The sequence below is a fragment of the Poecilia formosa genome, unplaced genomic scaffold (assembly GCF_000485575.1).
Source record: "Poecilia formosa unplaced genomic scaffold, Poecilia_formosa-5.1.2 Scaffold8, whole genome shotgun sequence".
Taxonomy (NCBI): domain Eukaryota; kingdom Metazoa; phylum Chordata; class Actinopteri; order Cyprinodontiformes; family Poeciliidae; genus Poecilia; species Poecilia formosa.
The window spans coordinates 3,532,176-3,551,642 of NW_006799947.1; the positions used below are offsets into that span (position 1 = coordinate 3,532,176).

Sequence of the window (19,467 nt, forward strand, 5' to 3'; positions counted from 1 at the left end):
TGGCCTCATTGACGGCAAGATATTCACTTCCTGTGCCTGAATAACAAGCCTGGGTCATGACCTCTTCACCTTCGCAGTTGGATTGAGGCTTGTGTGATGATTTGTTTGATCCAAAAAGGACATAGTCCCAGAGGTTATTCAGATGCAATGTTACTGTGGAGTCGCACTGCCTTCGTTTTATTCCCCTCTGTGCAGTTACTGTGGCTCAGCGGAAAGAGCAGTGATCTTGTCAAAACGTTGTGGGTTTGATTCCAGTTTTTCTTGTCCTACTTGTCTGCTAATCTGCAAACTGGTTTATGAAGATGTTACTCTAGTCTTTAGTCAGTATGGCTAAAAATTATAAAACGTAAAATAAATCTGTTTACTATTACAAGTTGAGATTTGTATCATTAATTTCTTATTTATTTGACCAGAGCATCGCAACATCTCAATTCTTCTTTTTGGCTGGCTTTTTTTTTTGGTACTAAGCTTACTGCTGGGTTGATTAACCTGTTAGGCCAAGCCCACATCATCACCTCTCCACTACCATGCTTCACAGTTGTAATGAAGTGTTCTGCTGAGACTGTGGCATCCAAGAGTGGAGCTCCATTTACATCTCCTGAGGATTCAAGAGAGCTGACCATGGGGTGAATTTAACATCCAATCCTTGTGGATCATTTTTCTGTAGAATGATGGATTTTGGAAATATGCTCATAACCACAGATATATTATGCATTTCTCCTTGGTTGTGTGATGCACTCCTGTCTTTTTATAGAGGTGGCTATACTCTAGTTAGTTAACGGAGTGCATTTAATTAGCAGTACCAGGGTGCTACTGTAACTATTAGGTCAAAAATGGAGGAAGAAAAAAAAGGCTTAAATCTCCTTAAGTGATCTTTTTTATGGTCTACCCATTTCCAGTTTTACTGAGGGCCACATCGATGACCTTCCTGAGAGATTAACTGCTGCTGACATGCGAGACTCGGGTGGAGACCTCGGGGCAGCAGGGGGCCGTGGCTTCCTGACACTCCAGGACAAAACCTGTCAGCGCCGTGATCCTCTGGGACAAAGCAGGACACACCTGAGAGAGTAACGGACACCACTGGCCCCGGGGTCATGCCCAAAGAGAACACCACACACAGCTTTGCAGACGCCTTTGTTTACCGAGGATCTTTATTATTGTTATTATTCTAATTTCAGTCATTGATTTACAGCAAAAACGACTCACTGACTGATCCCGCCGAACCCGTTCCTCTTTCTCGCTTCCCCCCCCCACCACAGCATCGCTCTGTATAATCATAATTTACTCTCTAAAATAATAAAACACAAGGGTTCATCAAATATACAGCAATAACTCTTTGTATTTATAATAATAATAATAAAAAAAATTAAATAAAATAACCTGGCTGACAGGATGCAAAGACACAAACAAGGTGGATGAATTTACACAGAAAACCTGATTTTGGACAAGTAATTTGTAACAGATTCCTGCTAAACATTTGTTTGTCAGTAAGTGTTTGAACTGTGCATATGATGATATTCTGTAAACTAAATAAAGCATGCTTCGTTGTGAGAAAACTGCTACAAAACGCCAAGACATCCGGTCGTCTGCGTAAATCCATCCAGGTTTTTTTTTGGCATTTATTGACTGATTGAGCTTATGATCATGTCTCCAGTGGATTATCCAGCCGTACAGTAACAGAAATCCTCTCTGGCTTAACAGCAACAGGTGAATTTTGTTGTTTTAGCGAGAATGTTCGGCTCTTAAAGCAAACGTAAGTATTTTCCTGGCAGTAATCGGATTTTGAACAAACCTGTGTGTTTCTTTGGACTAAATAAAATGTAAACAAAAATCTTAGGCTTCTGAATGCAAACAACATCGTATTTACAACAACAACAACAACAACAACAAAGGCGCACGGACAAGACGCAGGAAACGTGTTGGCACCACATACACACCCGCGCGCGCACACACGCATGCACACACACGGTCAGCAGAGGAAAATACTGTTATTTGCATTATGTACAAGGTGTGAGAAATGGCTGCACAGCTGTTTGCATGCAGTCGTGTGTGTGTGTGTGTGTGTGTGTGTACGGAGCAGGTTTGTGACTGCGCCGCGTCTCATAGCGCTCGGGGAATGATGGTGAACGGCAGGATGGGGCTGCTGGCCTCCAGCTCCAAGGCGGTGAGGAAACACTCGGTGGCGGCAGCGGCGTTCCCCTGAGCCTGCAGCACCTCGCCCAGACTGTTCCACACGTCATGAGAAGTGCTGACGAGGCGAGAGGCAAATTATTTTCACTGATTAAATGTAAATGAGGGGGGGTGGGTGGGAAGGAAATTTGCTAAAACAAGCATATTGTCACCTTCCTAAAATAATGGCGTGAGTCGTCGTTTGTTTGCCAAAAGATGTTTTAGGCAAAAAAAGGACGTAGGCCATTATTTTAGGAAGTGATCTGAAAGTTGTGTCTTTAAGAAATAAGAAAAAAAAAAAGAAATACATTTAAAAGTAAAGATGCAGGGGAAAAGCACATCTAAAGAGTTGTGATAAAAACCATACCTGTTGACCTGCACAGCATCCCTTAGGACTTTCTCAGACAGACTGTAGCGCTGCAGCTGGTGCAGAATCAGACCCTGAGGAGACCCATAAACATCACCCATTTAATCATTATTTATAATATCCGATAAAATTGTTTTTTGTAGTTTCAGTAATTTTGATCAAGACAGCCATGAAAGCATTTTTACATCTAATCAGGACACAAGGGCTTGTACTGGAACTAAGGAGTCAAGGAGCTACAACGGACCAAAGTCAGACCGCGCCCAGATTTGGCTTCTAGGGCCTTATTAGAGCGGCACGGAAACCAGGGTTTACAAATTTCAATGGGCTGAAGCGTCGCTTTAAATAAAACTGATGTGAAATCCTTTTAAAACGATGTGAGAGGCTGATAAAGTCAGACGGCAAATTACTGAGTTATTGCCGCCAACTGTGGTTCTAAAAGCAGCTGGATGCTGAAGTGTACTTGGTTTTTCACTCAAAGCTTTTCCAATTCGGTACCATCTTGTTTGACAAAATCTTTTGTTAAACAAAAGTGTGGAATTTGTGGTACTAATGTAAGGAACCCAGTAAAGACCAGACCACTTTTATTATGTTGCAATAAATGACAGCCTTAAAGCGAAAGAGGTGGTTCACACTTTTAACCACAGTGCCAGGCCCACACAGGTGTTAAAAAAATCCCCCCACACATGAAAAAAAAAAGAAAGTTTTTTCTTATCAATTTGAAATTTTACTTTTTACCTGCAGTACTTTTACAACTGCATTTATATTTTTGTTGACCACTTTTGAGTTATGCATGTTAACATAACCAAATTATACTGCATGCATTTTTGAGCTAATGGTTGTACAGAGTTTATTCCTGATTTGTGTTCAAAACCATGTTAGTAATTATTTCTCGTCCTCTTAGAAGATTCAAGTTTCAAAAAAGAAAATCTTTTTTTTTTTTTCGCCAGGCTTTTATTTTTGTTTCTACCACAAAGAATCACTGACAGTTCAAGGAGATTTTGTAACGAGATGCATTTTCTACATATCTGAATCATTTAGACACATTTCGAAAGTTTGAGCTTCTTCAGCAGCTGTGAAGAGACGAGGGACAGGAAGTCTGATCAAGTCTAAGCCAATTCCTCCAGGAATTTGTCCTGCTTAGTTTAGACTTGTTTAGCAATCATGCAAACACAAGACCTCTGTTGGAAACATTTAAGCTGAGAGCTGCATGCATCAAGAAGAAATAAACAGCCACGGGTATCTAATTTAAGACGCTAATTCAGCACTGATGTAGGCTGATTTACGCAGGGCAGTAAACCGACTCAATATGTGTTGCTTCAATGAGAGGGGGGGAAAAAAACAAGGAAAAACAGAAAAAGACAAGGTCAGGATTACCTTTAAAAAATATATGAAAGTGACTTATTTGGAGTAAAGTCCAAAGAACTGAAGGCAGCTTAAAGATTTTTGCACAGAAACACAGCAAGTGTGTTGGTGTCTTACCAGTCTCTGCATGGTTTTGACATGAGTCGGGTTGATGGACAGGGCTTCTTCGTACCATCGTTTGGCTTCGTCTGTGTTGCCCCTCAGCTCGGCTATCTGGCCCCTCATGTACATCATGTTGTGGGAGGTGGGGGACAGGTTGGCGGCCTCCTGGGTGCACGCCGTGGCTTCTGCAGGTTTCGACATGCCGATGTACACCTCAGCTGTGGGAGAAAACAGACACCGATAGAGGGGAAAGGTTGCAGGCTGCCAGAAAGCGGCACTTATTGGAGTAAAAGCCACGCCAAAACGGAGTTCTATCGCACAGAACAACAGAATCTATGGAGCGACGCAAACAGAGGGGCGTGCGATCTGAAGGCTTCATCACTTCGATGATGAAGACTGAGCGATATCGGCAGAGCAGGAGGGAGGAAATGAACGGTCCCTCTATCTGCCCCCTAATTGGCTGATTACATTAGTTGTGTCGCCAAGCTGGAAATGACCGCCCGACGAGAGGAAGCAGCCGGGCAGATAAACAGCAACACAAACCGCCTCTGTTGGTGTGTTGGTGTGTGTTTACGGGAGGCGTCTGCTCCTGTTTACATTCTGCTCTGCAAATGTCTGCAGCCGGTGCAGAGAGAAAGAATCAGGGCCCCGGCACGCAGAGAGAGGCAGATCCGATATCCAATCGCTGCGCTCTCAGAAAGAGCTGACAGCAGCACGCTCGCCACGGCTGCTGGAGTAAGTAGGAGGGAGCAAGTTCAATGTGCAGACGAATCTCTTTTCAGCTGCTTGTAACCAGGATGTTACCATCTAGGTAACATGCTGTTTTTTATCTGTATCTGTATTTTATTTTATCTGTATTCCCACGGAAGTACATTTTACAAATCATAATGCCAATTGCATACGTGAGAAGAAAGGATAAAACGAAAACGTTGCAACTCTATTTCCAAAAATTAAATAGCAAGAAATACAATTAAAAACACACAACACGCCGCAATAAGAGTTCACGTAAAATCAACGTGTGGAAGCAGACCTGCATGAAGCCAGATCTGAGCCAGGGTCAGCCAGGGGTGCGGGGGTCCATGTTTGGGGGCGCTGCTCTGCAGGGAAGAGGCCACCTCCGACAGAGCCTGCTCCACCCGGCTGGCTGCTATGGACGTAGCGTGCACCGAGCCTGCAGGGTGGGAAAAAAAAAAAATCCATCGCTTTGTTAAAACACACGAAAACAGCTGCCAAAACCTGCCGACTGACAGCTGAGAAGCAGCTAAGCAGAAAATGACTTTTAGTGACGCGGCCAAGAGCAGAACTCACTGACCACACCTGCAGGAACGCAATGAGGAGCTGAAAGTGTGCGTTCTGTTGCAGTGAAGAAGCTCACACCGATATGCAGTACACACCATGCCACACTGTTATGGTGCTGCATAAATGAGTTAAAAAAATAATCATCATGCACAAAACTACAACACACTGCTGCTTAGCAGCTAAAAAAAAAAACATCCAGGCTTTTTACAGTCTACACTGTAGTCTATTTTTTTAATTTTCTGATTTTAGCCAGAACACCCACTCATACGAGAAAGATGGCAGAGATGGAGATAAAAGCGCTTATTTTAAGCTTCGAAAAAGGAAAAGAGAAGTGCTGATAAGTGGATTTTGGGGAAATGACAAAAGGAAGTTTCATTTGCTCGACACAAACACGAGCTGGGAATCCTGTTTTTGCAGATGCCGTTTTGGAAAGCAGTCACACACACTCTGCTCCGCAGCACATCATGTCACGTTGCAAACACAGAACTAAATGAACTTCACTGGGATTTTAAGTGATAGACCAAAACAATGTAGAGCATAAATGTGAACGAGTTTGTTCCCACACAAACAAAAGAAAAGTTTCAGCTGCTTTTACTCCGAGAAAGTTATTGAACAAACAGAATCATAAAGACAAAGAAATCAAAGGAAAATTTGGTGAGAAGGTTGGATTATACAACAGTTTAACCTCAAAGAGCATTTTTTATTAAATTATTTTTTTTTTTTGAAAACTAAGAAAATAGACCTGCCAAGACACGGTAAATAAACTAAGATGGCAAGTCTGCATTCACCAGAGAAGCAGCCAAGAGGCCCAAGATTACTCTGGAGGAGCTGCAGAGAATCGGTTGGCAGGACAACCATCAGTCATGCTCTCAACAAATCTGGGCTCAATAGAAGAAAAATGAAAACCATTTCTGGAAAAAAATAAATAAAATAAAATAAAATGTCCCAGAGGTCACGTATGGAAAACAAACTTTTTGTTGAAGATTTGGTCAAATGAGACCAAATGAACTTTTTGGCCAACCAGCAAAACTACATCTGTATTAGAAAACTAACACCTCACATCTCTCTCAGCACACAGTAAGCAAAGATATTTTCAGACATGGTGGTGGCAGCATCATGCTGTGGAGATATATCCTTCATCAGAGACAGGGGAGCTAAATACATTTAGGTCAGAAAACCAGTTGGAGCCTTTAAAAGACGTACAACTTTAAAATGTGATGTGAGTTAGCGCCCGGAAACTTTTTTTCAGCATCATTTTCCCTGTTTTGGTGTTTCACAGTTTTTGCTAACGTATTTTTATATATTAGCAGGCTCAGATCAAGGCAGTCCGTTTCTACCTCGATCCGAGCCTGGAAGCAGCCCTGTGGTTTCCACTCATGCAGGTGAGAAGCTAATTTTATTTACTCAAATGACATTTAGTTAAAGCTGTTCTATTAAACAGGATGGACGTCAGACGTACGCAACCTCTAAATCACGGTCTTTGTTTGTTGTTTGCTATGTGAGGTTTGTCTTTAGTTTATTTGCGGCACATCAGGCAGGACAATCCACAAGCTTGTGAGCAAGCTTCTTGGAGACGAGTATCGTAGTGATACGTTTATATCGTAGCTGAATGTGACAAATGATTTAGCTCAGGAACAGGAAGTGGTCTCGGCTTCTCCTTCCTGAAGTCGATGATGATTTGTTGCTCTTTCCTGTCCTTAAGGAGGAAACAAATGCCGGAAAAATATAGTTTATGCTCCAACGTTATCACAATAAACTACTTTAAAACCCACTTATTTCTTAAGTATTCTTAAGTATTTTTGCTCAAATAAGAAAGCGAGATGCTTTGAATTATTTTGTACCTTTATTTTCTGATTTATGATGACTGTATTTCCCCTCTATGGGACAATAAAACCTTTTTTTTTCCTATTATTTTATAAAATATGCCTTCTTGTAACCATTATGAATTATAAGGTTAAAGTTAAAAATGGTTATGATGGTGATTTTCATTTTTAAAGTATTTTGAGGTATTTTTCAGTACTTTGTATGAAAATATCTACAACTCCCTTTTCAAAAGTTTTTAAAGGGTTGTCACAATAGCATCGCACACATCACTTCCTGTTTCTGTCGCTTCTTAATTGGAGCAACATCCCGGATGGCAGACGCCTCTAAAGTCAGGCACTAATCATCAAGATGTGGCGTTTCCATGAGGAAACGGCCTGATCAGCTGAACCCAGTGAGGCTCTGAAAGTCCCAGGGATCTGGTGAGCAAGAGCCTGATGTTTTCAGCCGGACACCAGAGAGGCGAATTCACCGTTACTCTGAGTAAATAACAAGAAAAAACACTAAACTGTCTCCGTTTTGATTAAGAATAGATAGAAAACAGATTAAGCAAAGATCTTTTCACACAAGTTTTTCACAAAAATCTGGTGAAGTATCAGAGGCTAAACCGTAAAACATTAATGACCATTTTATTAGTAGAAAAAGTTTTTTAAAGTATTTATTTATTTTTTTTGTTTAATTGTCTTTGGTAAATTTTTCACTACATATCTTGGTTTGATGAACAATAGATGTAGACTTAAGATTTGAATCTCATGGCGATTTTATCAATTTTTAATCATGTCTTTGATTGCACGTGAATCACAGCACTGGGAAATAAATCAAACTCCAATTTTTTTTTTTTACACTGATAGTGCTCATTCTCTAGGAAACTAAAGAATTCATGTCAGATTGATAAATATATCAGACTGATTGGTTTATGAAATAATCATAATAATCTAATTTAATCCAGTACTAATTATCTTCTACAAGCTGAATGAGAAAGTGAAAGTTTTGTGGACATTGAACAGTGAATAAATGAATCTGAACCTTACCAGGACAAAAGTAGGTAGGCAGGAAAAATATATATATATATATATAAAGATGATGGATGAAATAAAAGAGATACGGTGAAGGTTAGATGGCTACTTACAAACAGAAAACATGGAGGGAAAACCAAGAGTGTTAGCGTCCTGAGGGCCGCCTTGGAAAAACAAAAACGGAAGGATGGGAAAAAAAAAAAAAAACAGCCATTTGTTAATGATTGAAAAAAGGAAGGAACAGAGAAGAACTAAAGAGCATAAGGTTTTCATTCTTCACAGGACGCTCAGAAACCACATGACCACACACACAGTGACGTTATTCATCCCGTTTGGTCAAATTAACACTTTCCAAGTAGCCATACATTTTAATTAATTTACTGATAAACTTCTTTTTTTTTTTTTTTAATTTTGGTTCATTCCTTGTGAGCGCTTCATGTTTGTGTTTTTTTTCTGGCTTCCCAACTAAACTAAAACACACTCACACACACACACACACACACACACAGATAACATTAACAGACAAGATGACAAGATGAGTTTGGAGGGGAGTGAGGAAAGGAACAAAGTGGCGACTGAAACAACAAAAACATAAAAAGGAAAAGAAGATGCAGAGCAGTAAACAGAGCAGGGATAAAAAAAAAAAACAATTTCCTTCAATACATCATAAGAGGCATTTGAAATACTTACGTGCCCTGAAACTTTGATTTCTAAAGTTTTCAGTCTTTATCTTTTTATCCATTTAATTTTACTTGCACAGAGAAAGAATCTAGATCTGAGTAAAATATGCCAGTTTGAATGGTTCCTCTTGAATGACCAAACAAAGAAGGCTTTTCTTTTATCTTAAATGAAATGTATTTTTTGTACCGTTTTTACTAAATTACTGCTCTGATGGTGGCGTCCTTTCTACAAATGGTCATTTTAAATGTCTGTGTGCTCCTGTTAACCATTAATCAGTTGCCAAATTGGTTGACAATTATTTCAATAATCGATTAATCACAATTAATCATTACAGCCCTAGGTAAGATTAGCACATATTTTATTTTCGCTATTGTAAATAATTTCTGCCACTGGATTATAATCTACAGCTTCATACATGGACAAAATATCAACAGGGAGATTTTTTTTTTTTTTTTTACAAACTGTTCAGTTTATACCACAAAAATGTCCCTTTGAGTTTCTGCTACTTAATATTTTAAGATTTAAAAATCCCGTCTGTGTGTTGTTACTAAGTGTTTATTTGCACGTGATGCAGGTAACTCAGACCTGATCAGTTAGGTAAGAATTTAATGCCAGATTAAACACTTGGCTGAGTGCTCTCCTCAGCCAATATTCCTACCATGATTAAGATTAGCATGCTGTCGTCTTTCCTTAGCAAACAGCTGCAAGTTAACACTCCAACTCTGCGCAGTTCTACAACCAAACTGAGTCTTTTCAGGTCACTCTGCACACCATGCTACAGACAGGGTGTACACGAAGGCTCACTACAGTTGGAAAGCTGCTGCAGAACAACGTGGTTGCAAAACGAGTGAGTCCTGGTCTTGGTGGGTGGAGGAGGAAGAAGAGGACGGGGATGGGAAGGGGGAGGAGTCGGGAGAGGGGAGAGGCCAGCTGGGTTTCTGGTTGGAGTGAGAATGGGAGGAGGCTGGAAAAAGTAGAGCGGCGATGAAGGGGAGGGCAGCGGAGAGGAGAGGGAGGAAACGGTGGAAGGGGAGGTGGGAGAGACTGGTTCAGAACCAGAGAGGGAGGAGGAAGAACCTGAGACTAAAACAGAAGAAATAAAACAGAAAAAAGAATAATTAACGAAGCAATGATGAATTAGAAAAGAGCAGGCAGGTGATGGGTTTTCAAACCCCTTAAAACACATTATAAAAACAAACTAGCATATTTTATTGTGACTTGACAGACCAACAAAAATAGTGCATAGCTGAGAAGAGAGAAGAAAGAGGTACAACGTTTTAAAAATATTTTACAAGCAATCTGAAAAGTGCAGCATTCATTTGTAAAAAGCCGTCTTTACCTTCACACCCCAAAATAAACTCCAGCGCAACCTATTGTTGTTATTAGATGCCACCTAATAAGTAAACTGAATCCATGTGTGTGTGTGTAATTTCATCTCAGTATAAATGCCACCGTCCTGCAACAGCCTCAACGACTTGTTGGGGAACTTTAGTGAACAAGCAGCGTCACGAAGACCGGGACATAACAGGCCGGTCAGGGTCGAGGCTATAAAACAATACCCCAAAGCTTTCAAAGCTCAGTTCAGCCCATCTCATCCTCGACAAATATGACATTTAATAGCAGAGAAAACACGACAATCAGAAGCTCTGTTAGCAGTTTGCTACAAGCCATGCAGGGACGCAGCAGATGTGCAGAAGAAGGCACTCTGGTCAGATGAGTTCGAAATGTAACTTTTTGACCTGCATGCAAAGCGCTGTCAGTACCAGAAAACTAACACGGCATCATGCTGAATAAACCATCCCCACAGTGAAACATTGTTGTGGCAGGGACAGGTGATGCAGTTGGAGCCAACAGAAGGATGGAAAAAAAAAGTTAAATACAGGAAAAATGTAAGAAAAGCAGTCGGATGCTACAAAAGACTCAATATCTGAAAGGAACTTCAGGACAACATCCAACCAGAGCTGCGATGGGATGGTTTTAGATTGACGCATGTTCATGTGGTGGAAATATCCTAGTCAAAGTCCAGACTGACCAACTGAGAATCAGTGGAGAGATTTTAAAAATCCCTTTTTACAAAAGATTTCCATCCAAACTGACTGGGCTGCAAAAGACTCCCAGCTGTAGTCAAAGGCGGTTTTAACAGAGTATTGACTCAGAGGGATGAGCTTATATGTATGGCACACTTTTCAGATTTTAGTTATGAAAACATTTTAAAGTAAAGTATACTTCTCCTCATAACTTCACAGTTCTGCACTACTTTGTGTCAGCACATCAGAAAAAATCCAAATCATAATAATAATTTAAAAAAGCAGGAGCATTTTTCAAGGCACTGTGATAGCAGGAAGATCCAGGAGCCCTTTGCGTTTGTGTGTGTGTGTGTGTGTGTGTGTCTGTGCCTACCAGCGTCAGGGTCACTGAAGTCAGGCAGTGTCATGGCGTTGAGCTGTCGTCTGTCTGGTATGGCCCTGTCCAACAGGCTGCTGCCACGCCCTGAATCGCTGCCAACCACAAAACCCATCAGTCAAGACAAACAGGCATTCGGTTTCTTTAATAGTCGCATTTTTGTTGCACTGGTGTGTGTGTGTGTGTGTGTGTGTGTACCTGGGGTTGGTGAGGTTGTAAAAGCTCTTCCAGATCTGGAGCATGTGTTTGCAGGTGAGCAGAGCTTCCTCCGGTCCTCTACACATGGCCTCCAGCTTCACCTTCGTATACAGCAGACTACACAGCACAGACACCATCAGCTCAGGAGGGTCTGCCGCTCCGTTAGACAGACGGCAAATGCTGTTTGGGGAATGTTTCGCTCACTTGAAGTTCTCGGGATACTCGGACAGGGCCATCTCTATGATGTTGAGAGCGTCATGGTAATGTTTCTGGGCAGAAAGAAGCAGGGCCAGCAGGTGGAGGGAGTGGACGTCGTCTCCTTGTAGCTGCAGTGCCTGTCGAACATACCCTAACGCCTCGGGGATCTACACACACACACACACACACGCGCGCGTGCGCGCTACAGGTCTTCACTAGAGTTTACATAAAGCACAACCCTGTGGAACTGAAGGGGAAGTAAATCTTTTTCTTGTGTTTTGAATGCTTCGGCTTTTGATTTTTAGTTTGTTGGCGTTACCTGTCTGGAAACGGCAAGCTGCAGTGCCAAATAAAAAGCTGCCAGATGGTCAGTGGGAGACATGCTCTGAGCTCTGCAGATGAAAAACAAAAACATTTTGTGCTCGGACATGTTCAATCAAAAATGACATCAGCAACTTCAAGATTTCAGAGAGAAATCTGCCTACTTTAATAGAGCAGGACAGTTCAATACTTGGACTTAATTCTGAAGTATTTTTAAGAAACACATTCACACCTCTGAAAGGCCGACAAAGCTTTCCTCTGGTAGTCCTCCTGCGTGCTCCGCAGCGATGCTGAAGAGATGCAAACACACAAAATAAAAGCTTCAGATATGACAACCACAATTACACACGCATAAGAGAAAAGCACATGCACCTACACAAACACCTTGTGGGGTGTTTTTCTGCCCGACTTGTCAACCTGTTACAATCTCTTAAGTGTTCAAACATTCGTTTCTCTGAAGACCCCAGATATTTTTTCAGCTTCCTGAAGGGAATGAATGATGAAAGTATGGAATATGTCGCGTGGTTTCGTTCGGCTGAGATCGGATTTAAATTAGTAAGCAGACTTGCCATCAGTGGCTTTGAGGCTGTAAACCAGGCCAACGGCCAAGTGGCCTTTGGCTTTGAACTCCGCTGCCTTCTCTCCCATGTCAATCACCATCTTTGCAAACTTCTCCCCTTCGTCCAACTGAAATATCAGCGTACCAAGATGTAAGACAAAACCACAAGAGAGAAACACTGTAAAAGTGAAGCTTTACTTTCACTTCTGGGAAGAGCTGTGCGCTTCTCACCCAGTGCAGAGGACCAATGCACAGTTTAACGGCCAGCAGTGGGATGGTGGGGTCATCAGGCTTCAGACGGATGCACTCCTTCAGAACCTTGACAGCGCGAGCGGATTTGCCGGCAGCCATTAGCGACAAGGCGAGCTGGTACCACAAATGGAACTCCTCAAAAGCGAACTTCATGGCTCTCTCCAAGCACTGGGGACGGCAACAACACGGCCCGTTTTCTCAGAATTTGTCGGCCTACTTGGAAACATGAATTTCAGGAGTGCAGGTCGGTGTGGGTGTGTGGTTTTATTTTACCTCCGACAGCATCTCATACTGCCCCCTCCTGCCCAGCGCTATGGTCAGCAGATCGTACACCACAGAGGCAGACTGCAGGCTGATGATCCGGTCGTTGTTGTGCTCAGGAATCCTGCTCAGGACAGCGTCCCGGTTGGCCTGGCACGAAAACAAGCACAGATAAATAAGTAAACTCTGCACAAAATCTGACAATGTTTTAAAAGTGTGACTATCTCACCATAGACTCGCTGATCAGCAGCAGCAGCAGAGCTTCCTCTGTGTTCTCCTGAGGACAAAACAAACTGAAAGGCAGCAAGAGAGAGATGAAGACGGACAGAGATGAGGAGAACAGAGAGACCGTTTTGAATCCGTAGCAAACAAATGTAAAAATGTCATACTTCTCTCCGGAGTACACTCGTGGGGGTCGGTTCAGGGTGTAGTTCTTGCGGTAGGTATGCCCTTGCTGTGTGGGATTATCCAGGGGTGACACTGTCGGAGGATCTTCCAGAGGAGACCAGTAGCTCTGTTCACACATTCCTCGGAGCAGGATCTCTGCGAGCTGTCGGGCTATCGTCTGCACAAACGACGAAATTACAGACTAAGCAGGGCAGCAAAACAGCACGAGTGTGCTGATTTGTGTGATGTTCAACTTAAATGGCAAATAGAATAAATCAGCAAAGTCCAGCACAGAAATTTTAACATTAAAATAATCATGTCGCAATAAGCTGTTAATGATGATGATAAATTAAAATGGGCTTGAAATTTTACATTCTGAGAATTGATGTTTTTTTTTTTTTTGAGGCCATTGTGTTTCTTTTTGGATACTTAAAATGTCTTCCAGTTAAGGTGTGGAGTGTTCTGTACTATATGAAAGTTTATTACTCTTTCAGAACTTGCATAATACAGTATATTGCTGTCTCAAAACAGCATTGCTATTGTTATCGTGACAGGCCTACGTTTAAGTAGTAATTATTCTTCTCAAATCTGATAGGCTGTCAAACACAAACTCATCCAACTACATGCAAATTATTTAGGGTTTTTGGGATTAGCAGCTGGGAAAAAGAAAATCTGACAGACAGACAGACAGACATCGTGCCCAATGAATTCTCACCATGCGAAGGTTCTGGGTGGTTCTGGTTTCAACAGCCCGAAGAATCTCCCGAAATCTGCCCACACCCCGCGTCAGGTTTCTGCACAAAAAACAAAACAAAACAAAAAAGTCATGTTTTGCCAATTTTAAAAGGAGAAAATATTTCCTTTTTTCAGCTAGAATCATATTACCAACCGACTTGAGAATTTTAATAGTGATCTTTAAAGATTCCTTTCACTGGCTGATGGACGGACGGACCAACATAGGGGCGGACTGATAAATAAACAGACAGATGGACCAAAAGAGACGGAACAAAAACAAACCTATAAATAAAAACCTCATGCCACTCTCTACTTTCTCTGAGCAGGAAGCTTCACCAGCTGTTGCCAGACTAAATGTAATCCAACCTTTCTGATCCTAAAACCACATAAGGTGTGAGAAAACCTCAAAGCTGTAAAGTCCTATTCACACTGCACTGCATATATCAACCTGTTAACAGCTTTGTCAGATCACAACTGCAAAAGAAAGAAAAAAGAAAAAAACCGAGTGCGATTTCTGCCGAGTGACTGGTCTTCAACAACAATGTAAAAGCTTTTCTGAATGTTAGCAGCATGTTTCTATTCTCGTTTTTTTTTTCCAGGACCCAAAGTAAACTTACATTAATATCTATTCTTCCCTTTTCTCCATCCGTGTATCTTACCCGTTCTTGAAGTGAATGACGTGGGCCCTCTGCAGGCCCGTCTCCAGGAAGTAGCCCAGCTCCAGGTCCTGAGTCGCCGGTCCTGGCTTTGGGCTGCGGTTCTGAATGCCTGCTGATAATGCCTACAGAAACAGAAACGCAACAGAACAGCAAAAGTAAGGAAACCGTGAAGGCAAAATTAGAGAACGTTATGCTTGATTTTCATCCAAATCAATAGAAACCAACAGAGAGGACCTTTATATAGCTTCATATATCTGTTGGTTTCCTACTGTTCTGTATATAAAGACGGCTCTGTTTGTCAGCTGGCCATCATGAGCAGAAGCACGTTTAACAAACTCGCTCACTGCCAGTGTAATAATCATCACACTCCCACAAGGATGGCACAACATTTCCTGGCTCTAGAAGTATCTGGTGAGTTTTGGCGTTCTAGCTTTTCCCCCTCAAACTCAAACCTTCTCTGCTTCCTGCAGGTACAGCAAAGCAATGTCTCCAGACTTTTCATAGCAGGTGATGATCTCCTGCTCCCGTGGTGTTGGGCTCCGATTGGTCGACGGAGAGCCGGAGTTCGACAGAGAGGGAGAGGAATCCGGGATCTGCTCTAGACACAAGCCTGGGAGAGATCAGAGAAACGGAAAAGAAAACAAGACGTGACAGACGCTTCAGTAAGCTTAACTGCATCACGCCTCAAAATATAGTTTTAAAATCTCAACATATCAGATTAATTTGGTTGAGTTAGAGAGATACTTCGTTTCCCCCGTGTGGAGATAAAAAGCATTGCTACAGAGATTAGTGGAGATTGGACTCGAGATGTAGAAGTGGATGTTTAGAAGGTCATGAGGTTACAAATGGCTCCCGAGTGTGTCTGTGTTTACCTTTGGTGGCGTAGGCCTCTGCTATCATAGACAGTCTGTACACAGGAGCTCCAGCCAGCTGCAGGTCGTCCAGGTTCACCTGGCTGTAGTGATCTGGGAAAGCAGAAGTTCTCTGTTCAGTTCCTGGACTGTGAACGTCTGTTAGAACGAGAATCATCTCTTCAAGGAGGCCGAACGTTTGTATTAAAGTCTTCTTGGTCAACACACTGGGTTCTTGCGTAATCTGGAGAAAGGTGGATTTTGTTTTAGGTATTTTCAGGTCTGGAGAGGTAGGAGTGAGTGTCAGACTGTAGAATAATATTCATATTTTCTCACTTTATTCCCTATTCTCTTGTCTAAAACTTGCACTCGTTTCTCCTTTTGTTTCTCCATTCTTTTTTCAATCCATCTTCCCCTCAGTTTTTCTATTCTAAACCCACCGATCATGACACCTATCCATTTTTCCGTTATCGTAATTTATTTATCCCTCCATTAATCCATTTCTCCATTATTTATCCATACATCTTTGTTTCCATCAATAGATCCGTCATTTTTTCCATTATCCATCATCCCACTAACCCTTCCATACATGCATTCATCCATCTATTTTTATATTATTCACCCTTCCACGTTTCCATCAAGGAAAATCATTTATCAAAGCTGATCCCATCATTGAAATCCTTAACGATAATATCTCCACCACATCATTTTCTATCGTGAACTAATATTAAATATTAAAAACTGCACTTCTGTTAAAATAAAAATAAAAATCATGTTCTATATTCATACAGCATTTTGATATAGAACGTGGAAATGATTAGCATCTCTGAACAGTTTTTCAGCTGCTCTGAAAGGTTTTTTTTTACATATAAAAATATGATGAGATGCTAATAAACAGCATCCAGCAAAGACCTGAAACAGGACCTGACAGATTCACCTGCTAAATCCTTAGAAACAAATGAATCAAGAGTAAAAAAAAGTGACTAATTTTTAAATCCAGCAGCATTTAAAGTAAAAAAGGATCAAATAAAAAAAAAGAAAAAGATTACCTAAAGCATTACTGTATTCTCCTTCAATATAACAGATTTTGGCCATCAGTAGGCTGGCTTCCTGGAGGTAATCGGCCTGAAGACATGAAAGAGTTACATTTGTACAAGAAGTCATCCAGCCAGCGATGCATCAGGTGCTCCTTTCAGAGTTTACCTTGAGGTTTCTTCGGTCCAGAGCAGCCGTAAGGTGCTTCCTGACCTCCACCAGTGTGGCCCGTGTGCCTCGGGGGCTCGAACCCTGTTTGATGGGATTTTCTTTCAAGTACGTCTGGAGCTTGGATTCTCCCAACAGCAACTCACCTAAATCATCTACACACAGAAAGGCAAAGCATTTTAAGAACGACAGCAACTAGCGAAGAGTTTAAAAAAAAAAGACATGTTGTTACTTCAGAGGAGAAAAACAAAACAGGAGTGTAAGCACCAAATACGATACCAGAAAATAAATAAATAAATGGGACAATTTTATCCAAAATTATACATTTTTAAATTAATATGCCCTGTCTGTGGTCTTCATCTAACAGGACAGAAAAAAATCTAAGGTTTAATAAGCAACACAGAAACAACACAAATACCAGGAAGAATTAGGTACCAAGAAAAGCCAAAGCAGTCCCTAATCCAAGTACAGATCCTAGTCACAAACCAGTGCTCAAAGCTCCAGTGGATCAAGTTTATTTCCATAACAGTGAGAATTACTCAAAAAACTAAAAACATAAAAACAATCAGCAAGTCTGGTCTCTGCCATAACACAGACTAGACTTCTGTCAAGAGCTTGGTTTTAGTCTGCAACATAATGGCACATTTTATAGAAGAATGTGTAAATCTTATTATAATAAAGAAGGGAAAATATCCAAAGTAGTACTTTGCAGGTCTTTGTTTACTGGAACACTACGACTCTATTGGCCTCCTTACTTTAGCAGATCCTGTTTTAAACGCTACCCTTTAATTTGTGGAAGTCCTTATCAGAACTGAAGGTTCAGGTGTTGAAAAACCCGAACCTTTTCACAGTAAAGTGACACAGAGGGATGGAGATCTGTTAGCAGAGACCGACTGATGCTTTCCTGTTAATGGAGTTCTCCTTCATCTTTTTGCCAGATTAAGCTTTTGTTAGAGCAGATTGTAAAAGTTCACAGCTGTTGCCAGAACTTTCCATCCCCTCCTCATGAGCACGAAAGCTAGAAAATTCAAACTTAAAAATTGATCTAAAAAAGGAAATGATATATTGTTGTGACTCATTTAATTCAAGAGTTATTGCAGATGGTGACGTCTGTCCGCAGGAAAGATGTTCTCCGAAACAAATTGAAATAATTTTGAAAAATCAAGACTTTGATGCGCAAATTTAAATTTACTGTTGATTTATTCTAATCCACACAAGGTCTAATCCACCTGAAACCTTCAGATTGGCCAAACAACTTGGATTTCATCATCTCTAAATAAGAATATATTCATATAACCAGAATCAAAATTTGTTCATAAGTGGCTCCAAAGTGCTTTCCCAACTTGTGCAAATCTGCAATGTTCTTCTTTAAGTCGTTAAAGAGTTCATTGGGCTTTCCTATAGATCTCTGCATGCTGAATAGATGGTTTGCAAACAACACTATCAGTATGGCAATATTAACATTACGATACGTCACCATAACGCTTCCTTTTAACAGTTAGCAGACAGAGGTCAGTGAAAGAAAATCTAATTTTTGTTTCGGCAAACGATGTCGATCCACAGAGCAAACCTTACGACGCGGAGTTAATTGACGCATTTTTCTGAATAGTTCGGCTCTAATTAACCCCAACGACAGATGATAAGCAAAACTAAAAACAAACACAAAGTGTTGAAACCTGCTAGCATCCAGAATCAATCAATTTAGTGACGGATGTGGAGCAGGAGAAAAAAACATTATTTGTCTTATTTCACTTTAGCTTTCTTGGCTAAATTATTTGTCATACAGGATGAGAATGTCACACAACCAGCAAAAAGCTAAAGAGGAACATGTTTGAATGGACAGTGGTGACCCAGACCAGGTCATATCCTAAAATTCAAGGTGTGGTAGTGTAAATCAACCAAAAGTGGAAACATAATTTCTGATTTTTTTTTTTTTTTTAATTTTTATATCTTTAGTTCTAACCATTTTATTGCCTCTAATCAAAACGGAGTGCAAAACATCCTGTGTTATGAGATGTTGCTGTCAGGAAGTAGGAAAGACCCAGGCCGGGGGAAGAGAGGCCTGATGAATAATGCTACCGCTGCGGGACGAGCTTCCTACCGTTGGATATAAGTTTCGCCGGCAGCTGCCGAACCAGCTCTGGTATCTTGTCCCACTGGCCCTCCGAGCGGCAGCGCTCAATCTCGGTCTCCAGTCGTGATCCAGACTTCCTCGCCGTCATGTTTCGTGACTGAGGGGGGAGACTGGACTCGATCAGAAACACCACAACAGGCCCCCTCTCTCTCTCTCCAGCTGGAACAACCGTCAAGTTCACACTTAAGCATAACATGCAGGCTTCCGGTGAAGGAAAATAAAGCGGTAAAACAGTGACACCTAGCGGTCAAGAGGGTGTAATTCTACAATTTAAGCGGAAGCTGACTGCAGACTCATTTATCAACCGAATAAATCCATTGATTAAAAGTGGCATGGTCTCTGTCACCTTCAACGATGTATTGATAAATATTTTTCTTCGTTTTAGTCCAGTGTATGCCACCTAGGCTCAAATAGTTTCATAATAGTTTATTTTTATTAGAATCAGAATCAGAATCTGCTTTCTTGGTCAAGATTGACCAAGAAACACAT

The 19,467-nt window shown here is 41.2% G+C and overlaps 1 protein-coding gene across 3 annotated transcripts; it reads right to left on the reverse strand.

The window, feature by feature from the left end:
- Positions 1 to 1,132: 1,132 nt before the first annotated feature.
- ttc7b (tetratricopeptide repeat domain 7B) lies at positions 1,133 to 19,164 on the reverse strand. 3 transcript variants are annotated; one of them, XM_016662593.1, is made up of 22 exons: positions 18,946 to 19,161; positions 16,845 to 16,999; positions 16,691 to 16,766; positions 15,663 to 15,755; positions 15,243 to 15,400; positions 14,791 to 14,912; positions 14,112 to 14,190; positions 13,399 to 13,574; positions 13,239 to 13,302; positions 13,022 to 13,159; positions 12,728 to 12,916; positions 12,507 to 12,624; positions 12,170 to 12,227; positions 11,936 to 12,008; positions 11,623 to 11,783; positions 11,419 to 11,535; positions 11,218 to 11,315; positions 8,250 to 8,300; positions 5,031 to 5,171; positions 4,016 to 4,218; positions 2,537 to 2,610; positions 1,133 to 2,248 (listed from the first exon to the last, which is right to left on the reverse strand). In XM_016662593.1, the coding sequence occupies exons 1-22, from the start codon at positions 19,064 to 19,066 to the stop codon at positions 2,101 to 2,103; spliced, it is 2,613 nt and encodes an 870-aa protein (XP_016518079.1). In that variant the 5' UTR covers positions 19,067 to 19,161; the 3' UTR covers positions 1,133 to 2,100. The 3 variants fall into 3 exon arrangements, with proteins under 3 accessions (XP_016518079.1, XP_007575962.2, XP_016518082.1); XM_007575900.2 differs by lacking the exon at positions 8,250 to 8,300 and having other exon boundaries at positions 18,946 to 19,160; XM_016662596.1 differs by lacking the exons at positions 1,133 to 2,248; positions 2,537 to 2,610; positions 4,016 to 4,218; positions 5,031 to 5,171; positions 8,250 to 8,300 and adding an exon at positions 9,191 to 9,900 and having other exon boundaries at positions 18,946 to 19,164.
- Between the last annotated feature and the right edge of the window lie 303 nt (positions 19,165 to 19,467).

What these genes read in the sequence shown, in the direction of transcription:
- ttc7b (XM_016662593.1), bottom strand. Translation starts at nt 19,066, where the DNA reads ATGACGGCGAGGAAGTCTGGATCACGACTGGAGACCGAGATTGAGCGC. An exon ending in CGAGTGTACTCCGGAGAGAA is followed by an intron (nt 13,303 to 13,398) that starts GTATGACATTTT and finishes GCTGCCTTTCAG; the next exon opens with TTTGTTTTGTCCTCAGGAGA. An exon ending in GATGCTGTGCAGGTCAACAG is followed by an intron (nt 2,249 to 2,536) that starts GTATGGTTTTTA and finishes TCGCCTCGTCAG; the next exon opens with CACTTCTCATGACGTGTGGA.